Here is a 23837-nt window from a genome sequence, read left to right on the forward strand (position 1 = left end):
AAGGGTTTTTCCATCCCTATCACAGAGTTTTCTTAGCAAATTTCTTCAGTGAGGGTTTGCCATAGCCATCTTCAGAGGCTGAGAGAGTGTGACTTGTCCAAGCTCACCCAGTGGGTTTCCATGCCCAAACCAAGATTTGAACCCTGGCCTCCAGAGTCATAGTCCAACACTTAAACCGTTATGCCAAATCTAGTTCATGCTAATATTAGTACAACCCACCCTGGTATGTAAAGTTCAAGTATACGTTCAAGCACAGCTCAAATATTTATATTTAGTTAGTAGATTGACATCCTGCCCACTTTCCCATCACAGGGTTCTCCAATGATCTACTGTGCAATGAACTGTTCACACACAAAGCTGCGTAGTTTCCTCTAAGTAGCTGCAGCATGTATCCTCAGATCAGAAGATTAAATAAAATAAAATAAAATTAATAAAAGATAAAATATAAAGATGGAATTGATAATGTAGAAGACAAATGTAAATCAAGTAGATTTATATTAATTATATTAATTAATTTACATTAATTGTGTTTATGCCTTTTTTTAAAATGTATTTTAAAAAATAATTTAAAAATTAAATTAAATTATCTGTGGACTGCGAGAAATGCCTTTTACCATACTAAATGGCTTATGTCATATATATATATATATATATATATATATATATATATAAAAAAACATTTATAGCATTGAATATGTGGTAAAAGGGAAAGAAATTATAGACATCATGCGACAGCATGTAGAAGACATCAGGCAAATTGATGCGCAGATAATACTTCCTTTTGCTGCAGATGTTCCAGCATCTTTTGGTGGAGCTATTCACATTGCTTCTTAGAAAATATTCCTTTATTTCCTGCAATATATATCCTCTTATCTTTCACATAGTTTCCCACTTGTTTTAGCTGTCTCAAAGTGGGAGTAGTTAGTGGATACTTATGTATGATGACTCTGTGGTTGCACTACTATCAATATTGTGCACCCTTCCCTCTCAATCATCATGACTCCCAAGCTGTATGATGCCTTAATTTGTTGTTGTTCCTGTTGTTATGTGCCTTCAAGTAGTTTCTGATTTAGGGTGAACCTAAGCCAAATCTATCATAGGGTTTTCTTGGCAAGTTTCTTCCGTGGGTGTTTGCCATTGCCATCTTCTGAGGCTGAGAGAGTGTGACTTTCCAAGGTCACTCAGTGGGTTTTTAGTGTCGGAACGGGGGTTTGAACCCTGGTCTCCAGAGCCGTAGTCCAATGTGTAGCCCAAGAACCAGCCCTCAGCCACCTCTCTGTGACTTTGACATCAAATTAATATCAAAAGAGGCATTTTAGGCAAGCAGCATAAAGGGGGATCTCCAGTGCTGGAAACTAGCCACACCATACATGGGCATTTGGTGGGCTCGGCACGCAGGATGCCGAAAGAACTTATCCGGAATTTCTCAGTCGTAATCCCTTCACGGAAGAGGGTGCTAGAAAAACTGGACATACAACTTGTTTACTGACCTCAGACAAAGGAAGTCCCCTTTGGAGATTGGGACATCTTTCACCTGGGAACATTCACACCAATTGTCCAGTCACTACTACTGCATAGTGCACCAACTCTTCCCCACTTAACCACCCATTGTCTTGCCCTTAGGAACCATTTCTGGGTATAAATATGGGTGACCAGACACTAGCAATTTGGTCTAGTCTGAGATCAAACAGAATTTCTGTCCGATCTCAACTCAGCACTTCAGTAAGCCGGCCACCCCACTTGCTTCTGTGGCTAATGAGCCGTCTTCATTCCAGTATCCCAGCAATTGGAGCTACGCTTCAGGATTGGTACAGTATTACCTCTTAGCAACTCTGTTGCCAATCTGGTGACTTTCACACCAAAATGGGTACTTTTCAGAGCCTTTGGTGTGATTTTGGTGATTGGTTTTAATGGTAATTTTGAGAGGTGGAATAAGTATTTGGTGAGATAAAGGGGGGGATTTGGTGAGTTTTGGCCAAACGTTTGGGGAATTATCTTCGAGGCTTGTTGGCAACACTGCGCTGCAACTTGCTACCATTTACCACATTTGTCTCTTGTGCGTGTGAGTGAGGAAGTGCGTTTGTGTGATCATTGATTTCCTTTTTAAATACAACTACAGTTGCCCTCTGTTTTCGTGGACTTGGAATCCGTGTCCCTCACCCATTCATGGGCAGCAAACAGAGGGGGACAAAATGGGGTGGGTGCCCCTGTGCATGCCCACCATTTAAGCTTGAATATTGGCAATTTTTGGTTTTTGCAAGAGGGGGTTTGGAATGGATCCCACACAAAAACGGAGGGGCGACTGTACTTTAATTTGAAACTGCCTCTGGAGTTCTCTGGGTCTGGAATGATTAGACATTTGGTGAGGTCCCTGCTTTTTGTACCAATGGATGAGGGACACGGATTGCTGCTCCCCACTGAGCTAAACTAATTTCCTCATTGAATGCAATTTGTGGGTGCCCCTTCAGGACCCTTGCAATTCAGGTAACAAATACGTAAACCACTACAGCATACTGGCTTCCTGATATAATTCTTGTTTCAAACAAAAACGAACTTTCTGTTAAACTTTATTGATGCATTGACTCCACAATTAGAGGGGAAGGAAAAGTGAGTCTGCTTTAGTTTACTCACTCTCGTCACTCTATTTTCCATAGCAGAAAAGGGCATGGGAAGCAGATGAGAAGGATCTAGGATCGCTTGGATGACAAGACCCTCCTCTCCTTTCTGTAGCTGTTCCTCTGTCCTTGGAAATTAAAAGGAATTAGAATCCCCCCCCCCACCTCCAAATCTGTTGAGGAACCCATTTCTCTCTTCTTGGGTGATGATCCTGTGGATGTGCCACTATCCCCTTTGGTTTAATCCCATATTATAATCCTAGATTATAATTATTATCCCGGATAATCCCTGGTTATAATGTTTGCAATTGCTAGTACCACAGGCTGAGGTAGGCTTTCATGGAGACTTTAGTATTCTGCAGGTTACATTACTATGCAGAAATCAGCTGTTCTTTTGGCAGCATCACCATATGCGTAGGTGTGCTTTTGTGGGGCTGGCTATGTGCTCAGGATAGCTTTGCAGTTCCAAGATTTTTGCTTTCAATGCTTCATGTAAAGTCTAGGTAATTAAAGAAGATGGACCTATCACGGCTTGATTCTATGCAATCATTAAAAGTACAGTTTTCATTCTGGCAACCTGAGGTTCTGAAGGTCAGATTGCAAGCCAGGAAATTAATCCTTGTCTGGAACTTGCTGTCTCAGAACATTCCTTCCCCATGCTTCACTCTAAAGCTGGACCTACCATAATATTACCATCAGTTCTTTAATCTGTCGACAATGGCATATAGCATCCTACTGGCACTTAAAGGATGGCCCAATAGGGAATGTTCTAAATATCAAGAGAGAATCCCACACTAATTAAAAAGAAACTATGAATGATGATGTATAGGAGATCTTGACTCCCTATTAGAAGCTAGATGATCAATCAACTAATTTTATATAATTGGTTGGCTGCCCAAATTGGCTTCCTTGTGGTATGCAAAGCACACAAACAAACCACCAGCTTCTTCATCACTGAGCTTTGGCACCTCCCGTCCAGTGCCAGTTTGTCTGGTCCAAGTCTTTTTGTGCTTCAAGGTGTGTCCAGTTGCCACCTTTGATGGCTCCTCCTTCTCAGCTATTGCTCTGCTCCTCCTCGGGGAGGTGGCCTAAAATAAATTTAGTAAGATCCTGGAAAGAAACCAGTTCCAAGTGGCTTCAGCATCAATCCAGGGTGACTCTGCTTCAGCAGGTAAGAATTGGGGAGTCATTCTTTCAGGAGCTGAGATGATAGGGAATGGGGATCTAGACATTTTTTTCCTGAACGGAAATTTGGAATGCCTTCGAGAATGAAATTTAGGACTCATTTCCTAAAGAGCCACCTCCTTTTCACATTGTCATAAGTAACAACCTCTTCTTTTCTCTGGAAGGATCTGCTCTCAGTTTGTGGCATAGTGAGGTCTTGAATCATGGGGAGAGTAGCATTTTATATGTCGGGCAAGACTACAGGAGCTTTTGGTGCCTTGCATACTTATTATCTGGCCAGAAGCTGTACAAGGCTGGAGGTTAAAGGAAGAGGGCTGCTCCTCTGGGATAGCATCTTAACCGTCAACCTGTTGTTCTTGAATCCATCTGATGTTCCTTTTGTCCTCCTTCCCTCCAGCAAGAAGATCCTGGAAGCTGGACTGTACTATTGACTGGTGGGAGTCTGGAAAACACAAATCCACTCCCTTTTTATAACGTTTGTAATGATTTTCCATTCTCAGAGTAGAATAATGGTTGTGAGTGAAATACTCTATTGGTGTAATGAGTAACATTTTCTCATCTGTTTTTGTGTAGGTTTTGGGCTTTGTGACCGTGTTTTAGAAAAGTTTATTCCTGATGTTTCACCTGAAGATGCCAGCCACAGATGTTGGTGAAACGTCAGGAATAAACTCTTCCAAAACACGGCCACATAGCCCAAAACCCCCACAAAAAACTAGGGATTCTGCATCACTTTTTAAAAATACAGTGGTCTCTTAGTATCCACTGGAGTTTGGTTCCATAACCCACTGTGGATACCAAAATCTGTGGATACTCAAGTCTCATGATATAGAATGGCATAGTAAAACCCTTATATAAAATGGAAACATCAAGATTTACTGTTTGGATTTTTAAAAAAATACGTGTTTTCAAGTTGTGGATTATTGAATCTGTGGATGCAGAATCCATGGCGGACCAACTGTACTTATAAAGGGGACTTTAGGATCATTTTGATATAACTTTATCAAGTTTAGTGCCATTCTTTTATCAGTTCTAAATCCCTCTCAAAGTAATGAAAAGTAACAAAAAGTTGACAAGAAATGTAACAAAGGATGGCATGGTCAGTTTCTCTCCCTGTGCTACTTCTCACAATGTGAGATCTGGGTGCACTGCAATGATATTGCGCTGTAATAGTGTTATTACAGCTTAATTAGTATGAGTAAAGCAGTTTTGAACAGGACAACCTGAAACAACTGAGGAGTGTGATAAGTGGGTGATACTGTGGTCTATTTCTCTTCTTGTGTCACCTCTCGTGATGAAATTTGGGCAGTGATGGGTGTAATGATGTTGTGCTGTAATATGTTATTGTGTGTGTGTGTGTGTGTGTGTGTGTCTATATATATATATATATTGTGAGACTTGGGATTACTCTGACCAAAAATCCATGATAAACTTCAGGTAGATCAGAAAGTTTATTGTAAGGACTAACTAAGTAGAAGTATTCCTGGCCATGTCTTTGTTGAATCTGAAGAACTCCAAATAGAGACAGAACCTTAGAATTCCCCAGACTCCTCCCTTTGAGTTGGTTCCCTTCGGTTCAGCCTTTGATGTAGAATTTCTCCCTTTGTTCTGAAGGGGGGAAAGGAGGGGGGGTTTTGGCCATTTGGTTCCTAGTTCCTCTACCAAGTAGAGATCTAAGACTGTATGCACCTTTGGTATCAGTTTCCCAACAACCCCTCATAAAACTGCCTAACTGCCATGCAATACATGACCATCCGGCCCATTCCTCATGGTGGCAGCCCCCCTATTCTCAAAGTGACTGTCTATCTATATCTCTACTTCCTCTCTATATATGCGTATCTATCTCTTCCCTATTTGTGTGTGAGAACCTATTCCCTGACCCCCACTCTGCGGTCTATCTATCTATCTTTCTATCTATCTATCTATCTCTACAAACATGACTGACTGAAGGTGGATTCTGACATATATATATATATATATATATATATATAGTTTATATTGAAGACTGAGATAAAGCAATTCTTTCACCCTTCCTGACAATGGCCTGGTACATACCACCAAGAAGTGGTATCCAGGTGGAGAATCTAAGGTTAGGGACCGTGCACCAACCGCATGGTCCCTAACCCTAGCACATCATGGCGTTGTCGTAATGGCGGCCTCCCGTCCATATGGGGGCCACCATTGTGACATAAGCGATGCGCAGCATATAGACGTCGCTGTGCATCGCTTACATCGCAAGTGCCCCATTGGCACACTTGTGACGTCCATGCGGTATCCGAAGAAGAATCCATTGTTTCTGGGTTTTTGGAGGGGCAGTTTGGCTGCTGTGGCTCCAGGCCGCCCTTTTGGGACGGTTTGTTTCGCGCCTATGTTACATAAATCTGTGGTTATGTGAAATGAGTATAGCCTCTGAAATGGAGTTATGTAGATAATATTAGGGTAATTAGCATGCAAGCAACTTCAGTTGGCAAGTAAATGGAAAAGAGATCCCTGCATTGAAGTGGATTGTTGACAGCATACTGGCTAACTTCCAGGATAGCTGACTTGCCCTATATAGGGCAGATACTGATTTTCCTTAGATAGTGCAGCCATTCATGCAACCCTCAGATATGGTTGGGTATAATTCCTATCACTTCTGCCTAGATGATGGGGATTATGGGAGGTGTAGTCCAGCCACAGGATGGGAGAGGTTGGGGCAGTGCATATCTGGCCATAAAGCTGCTGCATTGAACATGACAAGGGGCATGAAGATGTGAATATGGTGTGATCAGCTTTGATGGGTATCTATTGACAGTAATTAATTAAAATAATTTAACATTTAGGTTGGAAATTTTCTAATAAAAAGATAACGTAATTACATTTATTTTTCATCTAAACTGTATTTAGTTAAACTGGAACTACAGAATTAATTTAATTCCAGAATTAAGTTATTAATTAGTTAAATTACAGACAATGAAGAGCCAACAGGTTTTAATTTCCCAGGTAGTTCTTTCCCCAAGACCCAGTACCCTTGGATTTTTGTAAAGAGTGGCTCTTGTTTTTTCTTAGTCCCTTGGAGTTAGAGAATTAATATTTTGGTTACAAAACCCAAACCTCTTGTCTTAGTTCATGATAGATTGCTGCTACTGTGTGCCTTTGTAACATTTCCATCTTATGGTGACCCTAAAGCAAACCTATTGTGGGGATTTCTTGGCAAGTTTCTTTTGAGGGGTTTGCCATTGCCATCCTCTGAGGCCGAGAGGATGACTTGCCCAAGGTCACCCAGTCGGTTTACATGGATAGTTTAATTAATCCCAAAATTAAAAGTTTTTAAGCTAACATGTAGGAAAGGCTGCTTGGAAAGGGATGATACTTGCATACAGATGGTATTCCTGTATCCTGATTTTACATGGGACATCACACAGAGTCTCTTCATCTGTCCCAAGAAACTGAATTTTCAAGGTCTGAACCCTGGGACTTTCACTGGGAGTCACATGAACATTGTTAAGCTAAAGAATGGAAATTATAAGTATATGAGGTTTTAAAGGTCTGAGAAAGAGAAGAGTGGATAAGACATTGGTAGCTGTGGATGAGACATGGGGTTTTCAAAAATCCATACATCTGGTTAATTCTTCCCTTGAAATATCAACGTAATTAATTTGATTATTATTATTTTTTTGCTTAATGATTTCAAAAATGCATTAGCTTTCTTCTACTAATGTTCCTATTTCTTGATGTTCAGTGGGACAAATTGGTTAGGATATGGCCCTCAGTTGCTAAAAATATTTCTTTTCTGTGCAGGTAGCCATTAAAGTCATGAGTCCTACACTGAATACAAGAATCCATGTATTGATGCTTCTACTGCTGGGAGGGATCTGTGTTAGCAGTGAAGGTAAGTTTCAGCACCATACTGTAAAAAGCTTACTTCAAAATAATGTGGCTTTTTTAAAGACAGTAAGCTACACTCATCCTGAGAATGCAGAGAGTTTAGCTGTTAGCTTGTTCAGTTGGAAGCTAATAATTCACAGTCCTTTTAGACTGCCATTGTCTAATCATTGGGGATGTAAACTAAAAAAACTGATACATTTCTCAATAAAAAGAGTTGCATCATTCCTTGGGAATTTACCGAATTGATTAATCATATTAATCTGGAACAGCCACAAAATCACGACTACAAAAAGGAAATAAACTGACTCTTTGGGAGGATTACTTTGAAAAATGTGTGTGCCAGTTTAATGTTAGCTAAGAAAGGCTGGAGCTTACAATAACTATGACGGGAGAAGAATGAGTAAGAAAGGACTGTGTGTGTGTTGTGTGTTTTCAAGTCATTTCCGACTTATGGTGACCCCTAAGGTGACCCTAACATGGAGTTTTCTTGCCAATATTTGTTTAGAGGATATTTACCAATGCCTTCCTCTGAGGCTGAGAGTATGTGAATTGCCAAATGTTACTCAGTAGGTTCCATGGCTAAGCTGGGAACTGAACCCTTGTCTACAGTGTCATAGTCCAACACTCAAACCACTACACCATGTTGCTTTCATTTAATTCAGGGATGGATAACTGCATGTGGGGGTTAGGGATCCATTTTCACTCTCATGGGCTCCTAGAGTCCACACCACCATCTCTAAATGCACCAGAAGTAATATTGTGTCATCACTGGTCAGCATTTTTGATTATTTTCTGGCATTTAGGGTTGTATTTAGGGGACTGGAGGAGTTCTGCGGGTGAGAGAGGTAAAATACTACATTTGTGGCTAATGTTGGCATTCTCTCCAACAGTTTTGATTTGTTTAATCCTTTGTTGTCCCACTTTTCCAGTTGCTTTAAAAATGTCCTAAGCCCTTATCAGATGAGTGTGGAACTGGGGGTCTTCTGCACTGGGCGATTCGAATTCACATTATTTCGCAAAGTACTGTCATAACTGGGAGTCCCTCCGCATTGGCATGATTCAAATTGGCCAATCCGCATTCGCGCGAAGTGCATTCAGTGCAGAATGTTTTGTCACACCGGTGCTCAACATGAGGATTGGCCGATTCGTATCGGCCCCCTCGCACATGCTCAGTGGTGCCCTGCATGGGTTGCAACCTTAAACGCTTCCGGGGTGAAAGGGGAGGTCACATCATGACAGCCCGGTAAACAGCTGGAGAGCCAGCTCATGCACATTAACAATCGCGATACAACGTGCCCTCTCTACATTCCTCTCTGTTTCCTCTCTACATTCCTGCTTGGTTTTAACGTTACCATGACCTTCCCTTGCAACAAATTAGCAATGCCTGGTTCTACGTGTGTGTGTGAGTGTGTGAGTATGTATTCTGAGGGGGGGGGGGGGAGGAGCAGTTCCAGCGGCTGTCAAAGAGGCTGGATGGCCATCTAAGTAAATGGGGATGCTTTGATTAAGAGTTCCTCCTCCTCCTCCCGGCTTGGGATCCAGCCCGGGCTGCATCCCAGGCAGGGAACAGGCGCGGGGCCGCTAGAATCGCGGCGATCGCCGCCGTTCCAACGGCCTCCTCCTCCTCCTCCCAGCTTGAGAGGCAGCCTAGGCTAGCTCCCAAGCCGGGAGGAGGAGGAGGAGGCTGCTGGAACCGCGATTCCAGCGGCCCCCGCACCTCTTCCCTGCCTGGGATGCAGCCAGGGATGCCTCTCAAGCCGGGAGGAGGAGGAGGAGGCTGCTGGAACCACGATTCCAGCGGCCCCCGCGCCTCTTCCCTGCCTGGGATGCAGCCAGGGATGCCTCTCAAGCCGGGAGGAGGAGGAGGAGGCCGCTGGAACCGCCCCCCCCCCCCGCTTCCCTGGAACCGGCAAGAGGAAAGACCCACCGGAAGTAAAAATTGGAATCTGGGGGTCTTGCGATGGAATTCAGGACTGGGTAGTCACACCAGACCCATTCGCACTGAGATCGAACAGAGCCCCAATCCAGGATATCGCCAATCCCCTTATCAGCGCACTGGCCAACACGCTCCAAAAAGAGGAGCCAGTACGCATTCAGTTCGGCAGCTCGCACATTCACGTGAGTGCGGATTGGGCCATTCGAATGCTGGTATGATGGTATTGTGCGAAATAACGTGAATTCGAACCACCCAGTGCGGAAGACCCCCAGTTCCACACTCATCTGATAAGGGCTCTAGTTTCTTTCTCTTCCTTCCACTTCTCCCCTTCATCCTCAGCTAACTTCAGTGGCTGCAAAATAAGTTCCAATTGCAAAAATAGTTTACATTCAGTTAACTCAGCAGCAGGGAAAGAAAAGAGGGGAGTGGAATCTAGGCAAAAGCAAACTGCTGCAGCCTCTCCTAACCTGTGTGTTTGTCCTTATTAATAACTTGCCCCATCTTGACCATGCTCTGATGTTGTTTGGTCAAACACACGTGTCCAATTTTAACGTGTCCCAATCTGTGAAACACTGAGGATCTGTGCTGGTCTTCCCCCCTCCTTTCTTTTTTTTGTGTGTGGGGGGGGGGCATTTTCAGGCAAAAAAAATCACCAAAATTGGTCTCATTTTTTAAAAAGTGAGGGATTTGTGGGACTTTGGAGGTTTCCAAGGAGCTTTGGGATGCCACATGTAACCCACCAGCCACACACTTCCCACTGCTGATTTAATGGAAACATGTATGTGGTGCAGTGGTTTGAACACTGAACTCGAGATCAGGATTTGAATCCTTGTTCTGCCATGGGAACCCACTGAGTGACCTTAGGGAAATCACATTCTCACAGCCTCCAAGGAAGGCAAAGGCAAACTGCCTCTGACCACATATGTCATTGGTTCATTGGAAATGACTTGAAGGAACACAACAGCAATAATCCCCAATCTTCTCTTACCTGTGGGGGTGAGAGATCAAGAAGATGGAAGATGCTGCGTTATCTAGATCTGTTACATTGTAGTAGTTTTGTTGTGTGCCTTCAAGTTGTTTCTGACTTACGGCGACTCTAAGCCGAACCTACCGTAGGATTTTCTTGGCAAGATTTGTTCAGAGAAGGTTTACTATTGCCTTCCCCTGAGGCTGAGAGCATGTGGCACACAGAAGGTCACCCAGTGGATTTCATGGCTGAGCTGGGAATCAGACTCTGGTCTCCAGAGTCGTACTCTAACACTCAAACCATTATGCTATGCTGGCTCTCTAAACTTTTCCATAACAAAGTACAATACAGTCCTATTCCATTCTCATTCTTTCTCTTTCCATCTTTCTCACAGAGCCCTGGTGCTATGACAGACCAAGTTGTGGTAAGTAAAGCATTCCTTGGTTCCACCCATGGCCTCAAGCATACCGCCCAACGTGGGAAGCAAAGGTTGTTATCACTAGTACGATAATGAGAAATCATTGGGGCAGAAAAAGAGTAGTAACTTTCTCTAATGGGGTTTTGAGGGAACTTTCAGCCATATATAACTTCATCAAAAATTCCTACTTCAGCATGACTATTGGCAAGTTTGTACCTGGGGAGGTTATAAGCTTTGTTGGCAAGGTCTTCTTCCTGTAGCCCAGCTCTGTTGTAAGAAAAATAAGAAAGGAACATGCTATGGATTGAATTTCTAAAGCCCAGAGGAATTGAAACCTTATAAAACTTTGTGATTCCCCACTCTGGAAGGTAAGAGATTGCATACAGTTTGTGCATTCTTGGCACATGAGAAGACTGTGTGAGATATTCCCACCAAAGTCACGCAGCATCCAGAATCAAGATATATCATTTATTTGGGGGAAAGGAAAGGTGGGGATAAGTCAAAGAATGCATCAAATTACATGTAAAAACTTGCAAATACACTTTAAAAAGCCCTACTCTTATGCATCTGGGACTAGTAGAATGTGGTTCCTTGGTGAAGATGACTAATTGTGAGAGGACACTCTGTTTCTAAAGTAAGTGGTATGGCTATCCAATCAGAAAATTATTTAGAGGTTGCTTTCACTGTCTTAGCAAGTCTGAACACACTGTATAATAAAAAGGAACCATCATTCTAAATGAGTTACTGTTAAAAGGGGGTTAACCTAAGAAAGTGTTTGAGAGCAAAAGGCAAGATGCCTGTCTGTCGTAGATTTTGAAAAAAGAATTCTCATTGCAGATGCTCTAGTGGAAAATATTGTACATCCTTTCCTTCTGCTTCCCCAGGCCCAAAGACGTGGTCAAAGCTTGGCAACTGCAGTGGTGAGAAGCAGTCTCCCATCAATATTGTAACCAAGAAAACCATATCTGATGACTGCCTGGGTCCTATTAATTTTGTTGGTTATGAAGACCGCAAGAGGCCACAGCTCCTTAAGAACACAGGGCATTACCGTAAGTATAGATGAATGAGCAATTGCACATTAAGATGCAAGGCACTGGGATGGGGGGGGGGGTGGCTCTTAAATGTGGAATTGTGGCAGGAGGACCAATCTTTGCAGGTGGCATTATTTTACTGGCTTGGTAAATAAGAGCCATGCTGCAAAGTAAGCATGGGGGTAAAGCATAACCTTTTTGCCATGAACACTACTCAGATTTGCATAAGAATATGCTAGTACCACTCCTGTTCCTTCAGTTCCCTTTCATGATGTCATTTTCTAGAGAAGCAGGAAGCAGAAGAGTGCATTGAAGATGACTCCAATTTCTTTGGAGAATTGCAGAGACAACTCCTACACCATCACTCTCCTTGGCCTATTACAGCCCTTTGCTTTGCTCCTTAGGAGAAGTGAACCACAAATGACCAAGATGATTCTAATCTGCATAATTCTACTCCTTCATTTGCATAAACCTATCCTGGGTTCCATTTCTTAGTCATGTTAGCATGTGCATCTGTGGTGTGTGTGAGACAGAACATTGTGAACTATGACATATACACAAATTCTTGTCTCTGATTTATATCATCTTGTAGAATGGTCAGGGTGCTAAATTAACAACTGGTCTGTTTCAAAGTATATGCATAGCCTAAAATGCAGATGATGGTATATATCAGCAGGAGTTTGACTCTATGGTGTTAGACAATATGGCTGTTAAAAATGAATTGTTGATAATTCAGGACTTTGTGACCAAGAGCCTTTCCCAACCTTTGCCAGTGTACTTATACTGATGGCCAAGAACGTAGCCAGGATTTTAGGAAGGGGGGGGGTCCAAACTAAGTGCCACCATTATAATGGGGCTTGGGTGCAGCGGTGCAGCACCATTCATTTTTCTAATGGAAGTGTGGGGGGGGGGGGTCAGGACCCTAAGAACCCCCCCCCCCCTTGGCTACGTCCCTGTGATGGCCAGGATGGGAACAAGATTTATCCTTCTTCCCTGGCAACAGCAACTGAATGAGTTCTGTAGAAAGATCTTGTAGCATCTTTGAGACTAACTGAAAGAAAGAAGTTGGCAGTATGAGCTTTTGTAGACTTCACTCTACTTTCTCAGAAGCTTTTGGATGAGTACGGATTGTCTTCAGGATTGTGTCTCAGCACTATCTGGCTGCCAAGAAGGAAGTTTTGCCTTTGCCCTCCCAGACAAGGATGAAGGTTGTTCCTGACTGTATAAAGCAGACTATAGAACCAGATGCCTCCCAGTCAATAAAGGGGGGAGCTGTTCAGTAGTTGTTGTGCTGCCTTGGCAAAAGCACTGAGCATTGAATATTCTGGCTACTTTCATGCACAAAATCCTCAAACAGCGTTTATACTGTTTTGTCTGGGAGTGATGTCAAGTATAAGTCAGGCATAGCATGCGAGCATGTTATAACATTTCCTAAACAGCTATTTAGGAATGCAAGTCTTTCTCTTTGTCTTATCCCAGCATTGGCCAATGTGTTTGGAAATCAAAGCTGGATAAGGGGTGTTTGGGTAAGTGATGGATGGAGGAAAGGTTGAGTACCAGTTCACTGTTCTGCCAATTCTTTATTCTAAAACAGGGGTAGGCAACCTTTTTGAGCCGGGGGCCGGGTTGCTGTCCCTCAGACAACTGGGGGGCCGAAGCCAAAAAATAAATAATTATAAATAAAATTTTTTAAAAAAATTAAATAAATAAATAAACCGGGACAAATGCGGGACAAAATTTTCAAATGGAGGGCACTTTTTTTTAAAAAATGGAGGACACCCCAAAAAATTGCTGATTTTTTTAAAAAATATTAATATAAATACATGTTTCGGAGGCTTCTATAGACAATTACCCCCCTTGCCCGCCGCTTGCCCCCCTTGCCCGCCGCTTGCCCCCCTTGCCCGCCGCTTGCCCCCCCTTGCCCGCCTCCTCCTGATAGGCCAAAGGCCCCATGCCCTCACACGAGAAGCCAAAGGCTCCAGTGGCAATTGGCAGCAGGACCGGGCTGGGGTCGGTCCCAAGGCCTTGCCGGGCCGCATCCGGCCTGTGGGCCGCAGGTTACCTACCCCTATTCTAAAACATGCAACTTTTTAGATTTTTGGTGGGCACCTGTCTTCCCAAAAATCTAGTTTGATCTTATGCCACATGACTTGGCTGACCTTTGAATCTGCTCTTAAGAGTGGCCCAAACCATGATGCTGTACATAATGCTCTGTGTCTGCCCTTTTGGGGTGCATCAAATGTTTTGCTTTGGATTCTTTGCAGCTGAAGTAGAAATGAAGAAAGGAGCTACCATCTCTGGTCCAGGCCTTCCAGCAACATACTCCTTGAAGTCCTTCCACCTTCACTGGGGTACCTACAATCATAGAGGCTCGGAGCATGCAATTGATGGACTGCACCATGCCATGGAGGTGAGCCAACCAGAGAACATGGGGAAGCAGGGAATGCTAGAGTATGGGAGATGAGTGGACATGCTAGGAGAGTACTGCTGTTTCTTTTTTTAATGTGTTTTTAAAAAAGCTTGGCGAGTTACTTAAAAAAACAACTACTGGGTTATTGTGTCAAGCCCCAAAAGATAGTTTATTACTATTATAGTGAGAATATTTAACAACATACTCTATGATATCTAAGATGTTTACATTGTAAATTACTTTTTTAAAAAAAATCTAGAAAATTACAGTATAAGCTATTGGCCTGTGATACAAAATGGCTGTAACAGTAAGGCCTCAATCACTTTGTAACCATAAAAGTTGCATTGCAAAAGGAGTAAAGTTTCCCCTTCTTATGTTACAACTACATTGTCATTTGTTGCAGATATCACGATGGCCAAAAAGACAAACAAATGGCTCCTTGAACAGACCAAGCATGAACTGTACCTGGAAGCCAAGATAAATAAATTGAGGCTGTTGTACTTTGGCCACATCATTAGAATGCATGAATCATTGGGGGGGAAAACCAAACAATTATGCTAGGAAAGATAGAAGGCAGCAGAAAGAGAGGAAGACCAGCAAGATGACTAGATTTAATCAGGGAACTCATAGGCCTTAATGTAGACGACCTGAGCAGAGCAGTAGAGGACAGGGGGTCTTGGAGATATCTCATACACAGGTTCACCTGTGAGCTGGGGTTGACTTGAGAGTAGTTAACAACAGCAGGGTGGGCCTTGGCTTTTAAAAGTCATGGTGTTTAAACATCCCTGACCCAGCCATGGTGGTCCCAATCCATAATAAATCCATGTATGTAAAGCACAGGGATGCAGTGGCTTAGTAGTTAAGATGCCAGTTCTGATGATCAGAAGATCGGAAGGTTGGCAGTTCAAGGCCCAAGTGTTGCATGATGAGGTGACTCCTGTCGCTAGACCCAGTTTCTGCCAACCTGGCAGTTTGAAAGCATGCAGGTAGATAAATAGGTACCACTTTGGTGGGGAGGTAACACCATTTGGTGCTGTCATGCTGGCTGCATGACCAGCAGGGGAGTCATCAGACAGCGATGACTTTTCAGTGTCATAACAGAGATGAGCACCACTGCCCACAGTCGGTTACAGCTAGACATTATTGTCAAGGGATTACCTTTATCTTTATGTAAAGCACATGCTACATGTTTTAATGTATTGAGTTGTTTAGCCCAAAATAATTAAGTTAAACCAGTGGTCAGTCCCCATGGCAGGTGCAGGGGACAATTTTCTGCCCCTTGGACCTTCTGCGTGGTTCACAAGCTGCTAAAATTGCAAACAAAGAAACAAAATTTGTTAACACTTTTGGTTCAGGAAAAATGGTGTTTTAAAATGTTAGCTCTGAAAAAGAGGATATGTCTGGAAAAAAGCTCAGTAAGCCTTTTTCAAGCTGAGGTGAAACAATGGATAGGTGATTTCCAGGGGGAAGATACAATTTTTTGAATGCTATCTCATGTAACAAACTCACTAAAATTAGGAAAGAAAACATATCAAGATGAATTGTTCTACTCTAGTCCTGAGTCCACTGAACTGGTTTGCTGTTTGAGGAATATTTGTTACCAGAGGTTACATTAAATAGTGGCATCCTCCAGCTTGAAATAGAGTAGCTGTATTTTAATTTCAGTCAACTCCAAGCTCCTAAATTCTTGTGTCCCAATTCAAAATGCCAGTTGCTGCATTTTCTCACAAACGTAATGCACCCTTCAGAGCATTAGGCCCCTATTCTGAGGTTAAATTGACCATTTGGGAGGAAAATATCTCGCTGGTCACATAACTGCCAGTGATTATCACCTAACTATCTTTCAGTGTTATCATAGAATCATAGAATCATAGAGCTGGAAGCTACTGCAAGGGCCATCCAGTCCAACCCCCTGCCATGCAGAAAATCTAAATCAAAGCATCCCCGACAGATGGCCATCCAGTGGCATCACTAGGGTTAGTCTTATCAGGTCCAGTAACTCATGGTATCAACCCCCGCCCACTGCCATTGACCTCCTCCCATACCACACCATACAGAAGCCTTAATAATATTTTTTGTACTAACGTTACTCCTTAATTGTAATTCTCGTATATCACTGAATGGAATAGTAATAGTTGTGACATAAACGACTAGTCACATTAAAAGTATAAGTATACCCTTATATCACAGTATCATACACACAGCCTAAATGTATTTACATGTACACAGTTTTATGCAGTTAACGTGAAAAGTTGGTAAACTATGGTGTTTTAAAAGAAAATGTAAAAGGAATAATTTTATTTTTTAAAAAAATTTAAATTATATTTTAAAAAATCCTGAGGCCTTTCTTTCCTCCCACTGAGCCTCGCCCCACTCATGGCATCTCTTTCACTGAGCCCCAGAGTTTTAAAGTGATGCTACAGCCTGTTTCTGCCAAAGGGCAGATGTTTGAGAAACAGTGGTGCTACCCCTCCTTAGATATCATCCAGTGCCTCCTGCACTCCTTCCATCCCTCTAGTAGCATTCCTAAAAGTGAGTAATCTTTTACTTAGCAGCCACCACATATTTGGCCCTTATAACAGTGGGTTCAATGAGCTTTACCGTTGATTGAGGAGGCAAACCTCAGTCTCCCACAACCCAAGATGATTCTTGCTGACTCAGACTTCACTAAATTCTTCTCTTCCTCCTCCACAAACAATAATTGATTCCTAAACAGTTGGATACAAACTGAATCACTAGCCCCCAAATTCCACTCAGTAACATCTGGTAGACTGGTGAGAAGCAAAGAATAATAATTATAGCTTATTCATGTATGCCTCTTTTCTTAAAAACAGGAACTTAAGGTAGCTTAGAAAAACTACAATAAAGAAAGATAAGACTAAAGGTCACTCTAGTCCAGCACCACTCTCCCCAGAGTAGCCAGGTAGACAGATGATCCATGCTGACCACTCACAAAGGGTAATTTTTATCATTTTCCTGTTGCATTATACTCTAATTGTACTATTGCACTTAACTCTGAGTAATCTTGCTATTGCATTACGCAGACATAATTTAAAAACTCTGTTTATTTTCATTCATTTCCTCCCCTCCTCCCCATCTTCTTGCATCAGCTCCACATAGTTCATACGAAAAACAACTTGACTATGGAAGAAGCAAGAGAGGACCCAGAAGGAATTGCTGTCTTGGCATTCTTCATAAAGGTGACATAAACAGAATGACCTGGAAAGGCCAAATGGAAAATAACCAGGGACAAATTGGAACTGATTCAAGAGTCCCAGTATCTCCTGGACCATCTAGAGTTGTGAGAGATCCCTTTACCCAGGCTGACCTCAAAACTCCAACTTTTAGAAATCCTGTCCTTCACCCTGCCTTTGTTCCCCCAATTCTTTCCTTGCTGCATTGAGTTACTGGGCCCCAGGATGACACCTATAAATGTGGTTGTATAGGATGTTTTGTTTGGTATGCATGGTCTGACTCCAATGCAGGCTTGAGAGCCAGCCAGAGACAGGTTTAATAGCTATAGTAAGTACATTTCTGTACTGCTTACTAATGTACTAAGAGGTTTACAAAGTGTAAGCTAACTGCCCCCAACAGTCTGGGTACTCATTTTAGCAAACTATGGAAGGATGCCAGGGTCAATTTAGAGCCCCTGACTGGTACTGAACTCACAACTTTGTGATTTCTGAGTGAAACAGGCATTTAAGCACTGCACCACCAGGGCTCCATTAATAACAAGAATAGATTTGTGTAAGGATGTAATAAACTCTAATATTCTGTTCGTTAGGCTCTCCAGTATAGTAGGCAGTTCTCTTCTTCCGCAAATCCAAAACTCTATCTCTCTCTGCTCTACACTCTGTCAGTGCCAAGTTCAAACCCAAATCCAAACCCTGTCCAAATCTTCTCACACACACATTCCTGCTCTTGATACTATCTGATCACCCGCATCCCCCTTCACAGCACTTCCTGAGCTGTGTTTAGCTGCCTCGATGCCAAGTCTTCATGGCCCCTTCTTCCCAAGGGACCTATCCTCAAAATGGATGTGAGAAAGAAAGAGAGATTTTAGAGGAAATAATTTCTGAAATAAATGTTTCTTCCCTTCATTTCACCCTAGAAATCCAATGAGGCTCCCATCATCAACGCTTGGAAAACTCTAGCCGACCTCATGAAAGCAATCCCAGAGAAAGGTGAGCCCCATCCTCAGTTTCCTGGAAAATGAAGTGATTTCTTATTCACCTCTTTCACCTTTCTTCTCTTTCCTCAGGGGACTCTCTGAAACTGGATGGAGAATTCTCTCTGGGGGGATTATTGAGTATGTCAGATCTAAGCTCCTATTACCGCTACTATGGGTCTCTCACTACTCCTAACTGCAATGAGGTTGTGATTTGGACTGTCTACTCTGAACCAATTGAGGTGTCTCCCCAAACGGTGAGTGGGTACCATCAATCTCTCCTTTGAGGAGGAGGTAATGGCTGCTAGACAGAATGCTTTAGTTCTGTTAATAAAGAACAGAGATTGGTTCTTTGAAAGCAGATGTGAGTCACAGGACTGATATCAAAAATAGCTCTACACTCAGGTTTCACACACCCATCTCCACATGTGCCGATCAATTTGGCCACCTGGGTTGCTTGGGAAGATACAAGGCCCAAAGCATTCCAATTTTCAGGTCCTGGTGAAACTGACTCTTAGAAGCTTATTGCACACATTATTTCCCCCATTATGGGAACTGGAAGGGGATGCTTGGGGACATGCACAACTGGGAAAAAAGATTTTACCACACAGCAAATTGTCCACAAAATGGCCCCGTTCTGTTCCCCAGCGCCAAACTGTCCTCATTCAGTGCTGAAGAGCATTAAATGTTCGGGTCGAAAGTCTTCCATCCGAGCAAAATGGCATCCCTCAGCACTGAATGGGGATGACTTGACACTGGGGAACAGAACAGGGCCATTTTGTGGATGATTTGCTATGCAATAAAATCAGTTTTTCCCCAGTTGCGTATGGCCCCGTGTCCCCTTCCAGTTCCCATAATGGGGAAAATAATGTGTGTGATAAGGTCCTTAGTCTGATGAAGCCTGAGGTGAATTGGCCAGTGCCCATGTCAGTGAAGGGTTGTCCCCAAAATAAAGAACCAATGATCAGAAGGACCATAGATGGAGAGCATAACTGTAACACACAGTACAGACAAGCCATGATCATATTCTGGGAGCAGCAACAAAAGTCAGAAGGAAGCTGTTACCCCAAAGCTGACAAGTGTTTAGCTTCCAATGGGAACAATAATGTGGAGGCTGGGAGCCAGAGTTTTTCCCAGCCAGACTTGAAGACCTCCCAATGTCAGAACTTACCTTTATAGGACTTGGTGGAACTTGATTTGTCTGAAGTCAGTTGACAAAATGTTCTGTCAGGTAGTTGGGCAGCTTTCTAGAGACTATGCTTGAGAAACACACTAATCTGCAAGGCTTGTGACAGAAACAAAATCTTGAGTGGCACACAAGGCAAAATGATGGACCCTGAGTGTTAAGAGCCTTGGTTGAAGACACTTCATTTTCAGTGCCTCACACAATTTTAGGAGATTATCACATGAAGGCTTACTGTCCTTAAAACATGGCTAGATCGTCTCTAAAGCACAAGGGTATGATCGCCGGTTGCGTTTGTCTCCCATGATGAAATCGTCATGGAGGCATCCTGTCATTAAAGCGTTCGTAGAGCCGCCATTTCTCTGCATAATGGAAGTTCCCGTTATGCAGAGAAATGGCAGCTCTGTAAATGGCAGCTCCGCAAATAATGATGGGATGCCTTCATGATGATTTCATAATGGAAGACAAGTGCGACCAGCGATCACACTCTCGCACTTTAGGGACGATCTAGCCACGTTTTAAAGATGGTAAGCCTCTGTGTGATAATCTCCTTAGTTCATTTGCTGCTTATTTTGCCTATGGAACTCAAAGAACCACATACATATCCTACAGAGTGAGATAAACAAGTGCTCTGAGGGAATAATGTGCAGGATGTTCATCCCCTGAATACTTCACAGACTTTTTGCATCTGTTCTCCATACTTTGGATATCCCTGTAGGGTATTTTTATTGTCTTTTTGTTGGTCCAGGCTTGGCAATGGCCAGCAAAACCTCGAGGACAGCATTTTGTAATCTGTTTTAGATCAATAGCTCCCAAACTTTGGTCCTCCAGGTTTTTGGACTTTAACTCCTGGAAGCTTCAGCCAGCTTGGTGAACAGTCAGGAATTCTGGGAGCTGAAGTCCAAAACACCTGGAGGACCAATGTTTGGGATCCACTGTTTTAGACTGTGTCTGTTTTTGCAGCTGTTCTTGGAAGGCTTGCATGACCAAAGGCAACCTTTGAGATTTCCAACACTAGAGTTTGACCAAAAATTAAGCATTGTTCCTTTTTATTGTACAAATTTCTTGGTCTCGTGAGTCTGGCTAACTTTTGTTACTTCCATTTTTCTCTCTCCTTTCCTGCATTTCCTACTATGCCCCATCTGTGGTTTCCCTCCTCCCTTTCAGCTGAAGAAATTCACAAATTCACTCTATTTCACCAACATAAAAGAAGGCAGGCTGATGCAGAAGAATTATCGTCCTTTGCAGCCATTGAACAACCGAAGAGTCCAGCATTTCAAGGAAAAGAAATATGTACACCATTATCCAGAACACTGCTCTGCCCCAAAGAAGTTTTGAACCAACAGGGGTATGTGTATGTGTGGGTGAGGGCACACATGTCCACAGCGGTATGGCAACTGATTCCTTCCTGCTGCTTGGATTATCCAAGGAAATATTAAGTTACCTCCTTCCCAATTCAATTTCAATCATGTCAATCTATGCTTTTCATGGAGGGCTCTCTCAGACGCATGGAAGAAAGACATTTCGTCAGCATGGAGTAAAACAACACTAATAACACATAAACACAGTTTTTCCCTTTAATTTAACATTTGTTCTGCCTTTACATTTGGTATCTATAAACTCTCTGGATTTTATTCAAAAATTAAATGTATTGAATTGCTTTAAAGAAATTAAATGCAGAAGATTTTGTGAAGCTGGTCATGGATTATTCCTCTGTTGCACCTCTCACCAACAAGGGAATAGTTCCATACCTTCCAACATTTCACACATGAAAACTGAGACACATAAGACCAAATAACATCAAAGTGGTGTCCATGTGGCAAAAGATATTAATGAGGAAAAATACACAAGCTAGGAGAGGCTGCAGCAGTTTGCTTCTGCCTCAGCCGCTTCGGATGGGCAAGACTTTGCCCCTTCTCTCCCCTTGTTTCTTTCTCTGGAGATGCAAACTATGGAATTGATTGCTGACTACTTTTGGACTTTGAACTCAGTTTGCAGAAATTAAAGTAAGCTGAGGACAAGGGTGGGAAGTGGAAGGAAGAGAAAGAAATGGAACCATTTTAAAAGCAGCTGAAAAAGTGGGATAACAGTGGTGTAATTGGAATTGTCCCTGCCAAATCGGGACAGTTGGAGGGTCTGTACTTCTTGAATTCCACCCATACCGACAAAGATAACTTATTCTTTATTTATTTTTATATACACAGATACATACGTACAAACACAATGTCAGCACTAAAACTAACTAGATAGAACGACTTCTTGTCCTGCTTGTCTAAAGCACAGTGGACAGCTTTGTTGGGTCTGGGAGCCACATTTCTTTCCTGGGATTTTCTAAGGGCTGCACTGACTGCCAAAAATAAAAACAAAGCAAAGCAAAGCAAATAAAATAAAATAAAATAGGAAGTATACAGAAGTCTCTTCTTTCTGATTTTGAAAAGTGTGTACTTTGGATGTTAAACAGTCCAGGGAGTCCTGACAACCTGTTTAAAAGGTGCATCACCACTCATGGGGTCCTTTCACACAACCAGTCATAGCACTGTGATACCACTGTAACTGTCAGAGCTGCATCTTGTGGAATCCTGAAGTCTGTAGTCTGGTGAGTCACAAGAGATCTCTGGTGAGAATACTAAATATCCTTCCCTGAATTGCAAATCCTAGGATTCCATAAGAGAAAACCATGGCAATCATAGCATTATGATTGTGCAGTGTGAGAGGCTTGCAAATCATCATTTTCTGTTAGAAAAAGGATAGCCCAGAGAAGGGCTCAGAAACAGCCCCGAGGCTATCTATCCAGCCCTGCATGGTGTGTGACTTTGGGTCTGTCACTGTCTCTCAGTCTAACCTACCAATGTGAGACTACAGTGGCCCCTTGGTATCAACTGGGGTTTGGTCCCAGGACCTCCCATGGATAACAACTCAAGTCCCATTATATACAATGGTGTAGTAAAATAATGTCCCATATAAAATGGCAAAACCAAGGCTTACTTTTTGGAATTTATATTTTTAAAAAATATGTTCAAGGCATGGATGGCTGAATCTGTGAATAGGGAGGGCCGACTGTACAATGAGTGGGTGGAGTGGAGTGCTTGGAGGAAGTTTTGAATAAACGTATAATAACTGTATTCAAGATATGTGAAAAATACTTAACACTGCTTAGTTCTCTTCATATAAATACACACACAAACACAACATGCAATTTAATTGCCACACACCTATTCTTTTAAGAACCAAAGTAGACCTGACATTTGTCATGTAACTGCCCTTATGCAGTTGGTTTTTAAAATATACATGGCCTGGAGGCAGTGGTGTTTGAACTGGATTAGGACCATGGCAGAGGGAAGTGAGGGGCTTTAACCTCTTGCCTCTGCCTTGGTCCCAGTGGAGAGTGTCTCCTCCCAGTGAGCCTGCTCTTCATTTTAACAATAACAACAATACCACAAGGCTGATGTACGTGACAATTATCAGGTCTAGTTTGGCACTAAGTCACAGCTTATTTGATACTCCTTGTCAAAACTATTTTTACATTAGAAAAGTCTCAAAGGAGTGATGAGTAAGTAACATTGTTTGTCTTCCCATACCTTCCACATCAAATGGCTTTTCCAAGAAAACAATTCCAGCTCCCCATCATTAGGAAGTGGCTTGTAGTTTAACAAATTATAGGCCTTTGTAATCAATGATTACGAAGATCCGCTTTGCGATTAAAGAATTAAGGCATAACAATGAGGAGAAACAAACTGATGTCAGTATTAAGAAGGAAGGTGAGGTAGTTCAAAGCTAGTTGGTATCATCACCTGATGAATGTGATGTTAGCCTCAAGAAACAGCCTCTGCCACAACTAGAGCTGAAATTAATCTTGAAGATTTTGTAACAAAAAAAAAATCTTCAAAAGGTTTTGCACAGAAAAAGCTAAACCTCCAAACCCACACTGAAATCTGTAGGTTTTGGTGTACAGTGGTGCCCCGGGTTACGAAATTAATTCGTTCCGCTGTCAATTTCGTAACCTGAAAGGCTTTCGCAAGCCGAATTCCCATAGGCGCTAATGGGGAAAAGCCGCGATTCC

At 42.5% G+C, this 23837-nt stretch overlaps 1 protein-coding gene across 1 annotated transcript; it reads left to right on the top strand.

Annotated features, from left to right (window-relative positions):
* The first annotated feature begins 5946 nt into the window (after nt 1–5946).
* On the top strand, nt 5947–21334 carry LOC149303837 (carbonic anhydrase 4-like). Its single transcript, XM_089480827.1, has 9 exons — nt 5947–6054; nt 7578–7668; nt 10962–10991; nt 11870–12034; nt 14281–14426; nt 17537–17626; nt 18538–18610; nt 18688–18851; nt 20945–21334. Exons 1-9 carry the CDS (start codon nt 5947–5949, stop codon nt 21113–21115), a joined length of 1038 nt encoding a protein of 345 aa, XP_089336953.1. The 3' UTR covers nt 21116–21334.
* Nucleotides 21335–23837: the final 2503 nt, after the last annotated feature.

The sequence above is a fragment of the Sceloporus occidentalis genome, unplaced genomic scaffold (assembly GCF_023333645.1).
Source record: "Sceloporus occidentalis isolate IW3139 unplaced genomic scaffold, rSceOcc1.0.p SCAF_14, whole genome shotgun sequence".
NCBI lineage: Eukaryota > Metazoa > Chordata > Lepidosauria > Squamata > Phrynosomatidae > Sceloporus > Sceloporus occidentalis.

Bases quoted from the DNA above. Each gene is read 5' to 3' on its own strand.
- LOC149303837 (XM_089480827.1), top strand. From the start codon at position 5,947: ATGGCGGCCTCCCGTCCATATGGGGGCCACCATTGTGACATAAGCGAT. The intron at 14,427-17,536 runs GTGAGCCAACCA...TTCTTGCATCAG, and splicing joins GACTGCACCATGCCATGGAG to CTCCACATAGTTCATACGAA. The intron at 17,627-18,537 runs GTGACATAAACA...ATTTCACCCTAG, and splicing joins TCTTGGCATTCTTCATAAAG to AAATCCAATGAGGCTCCCAT.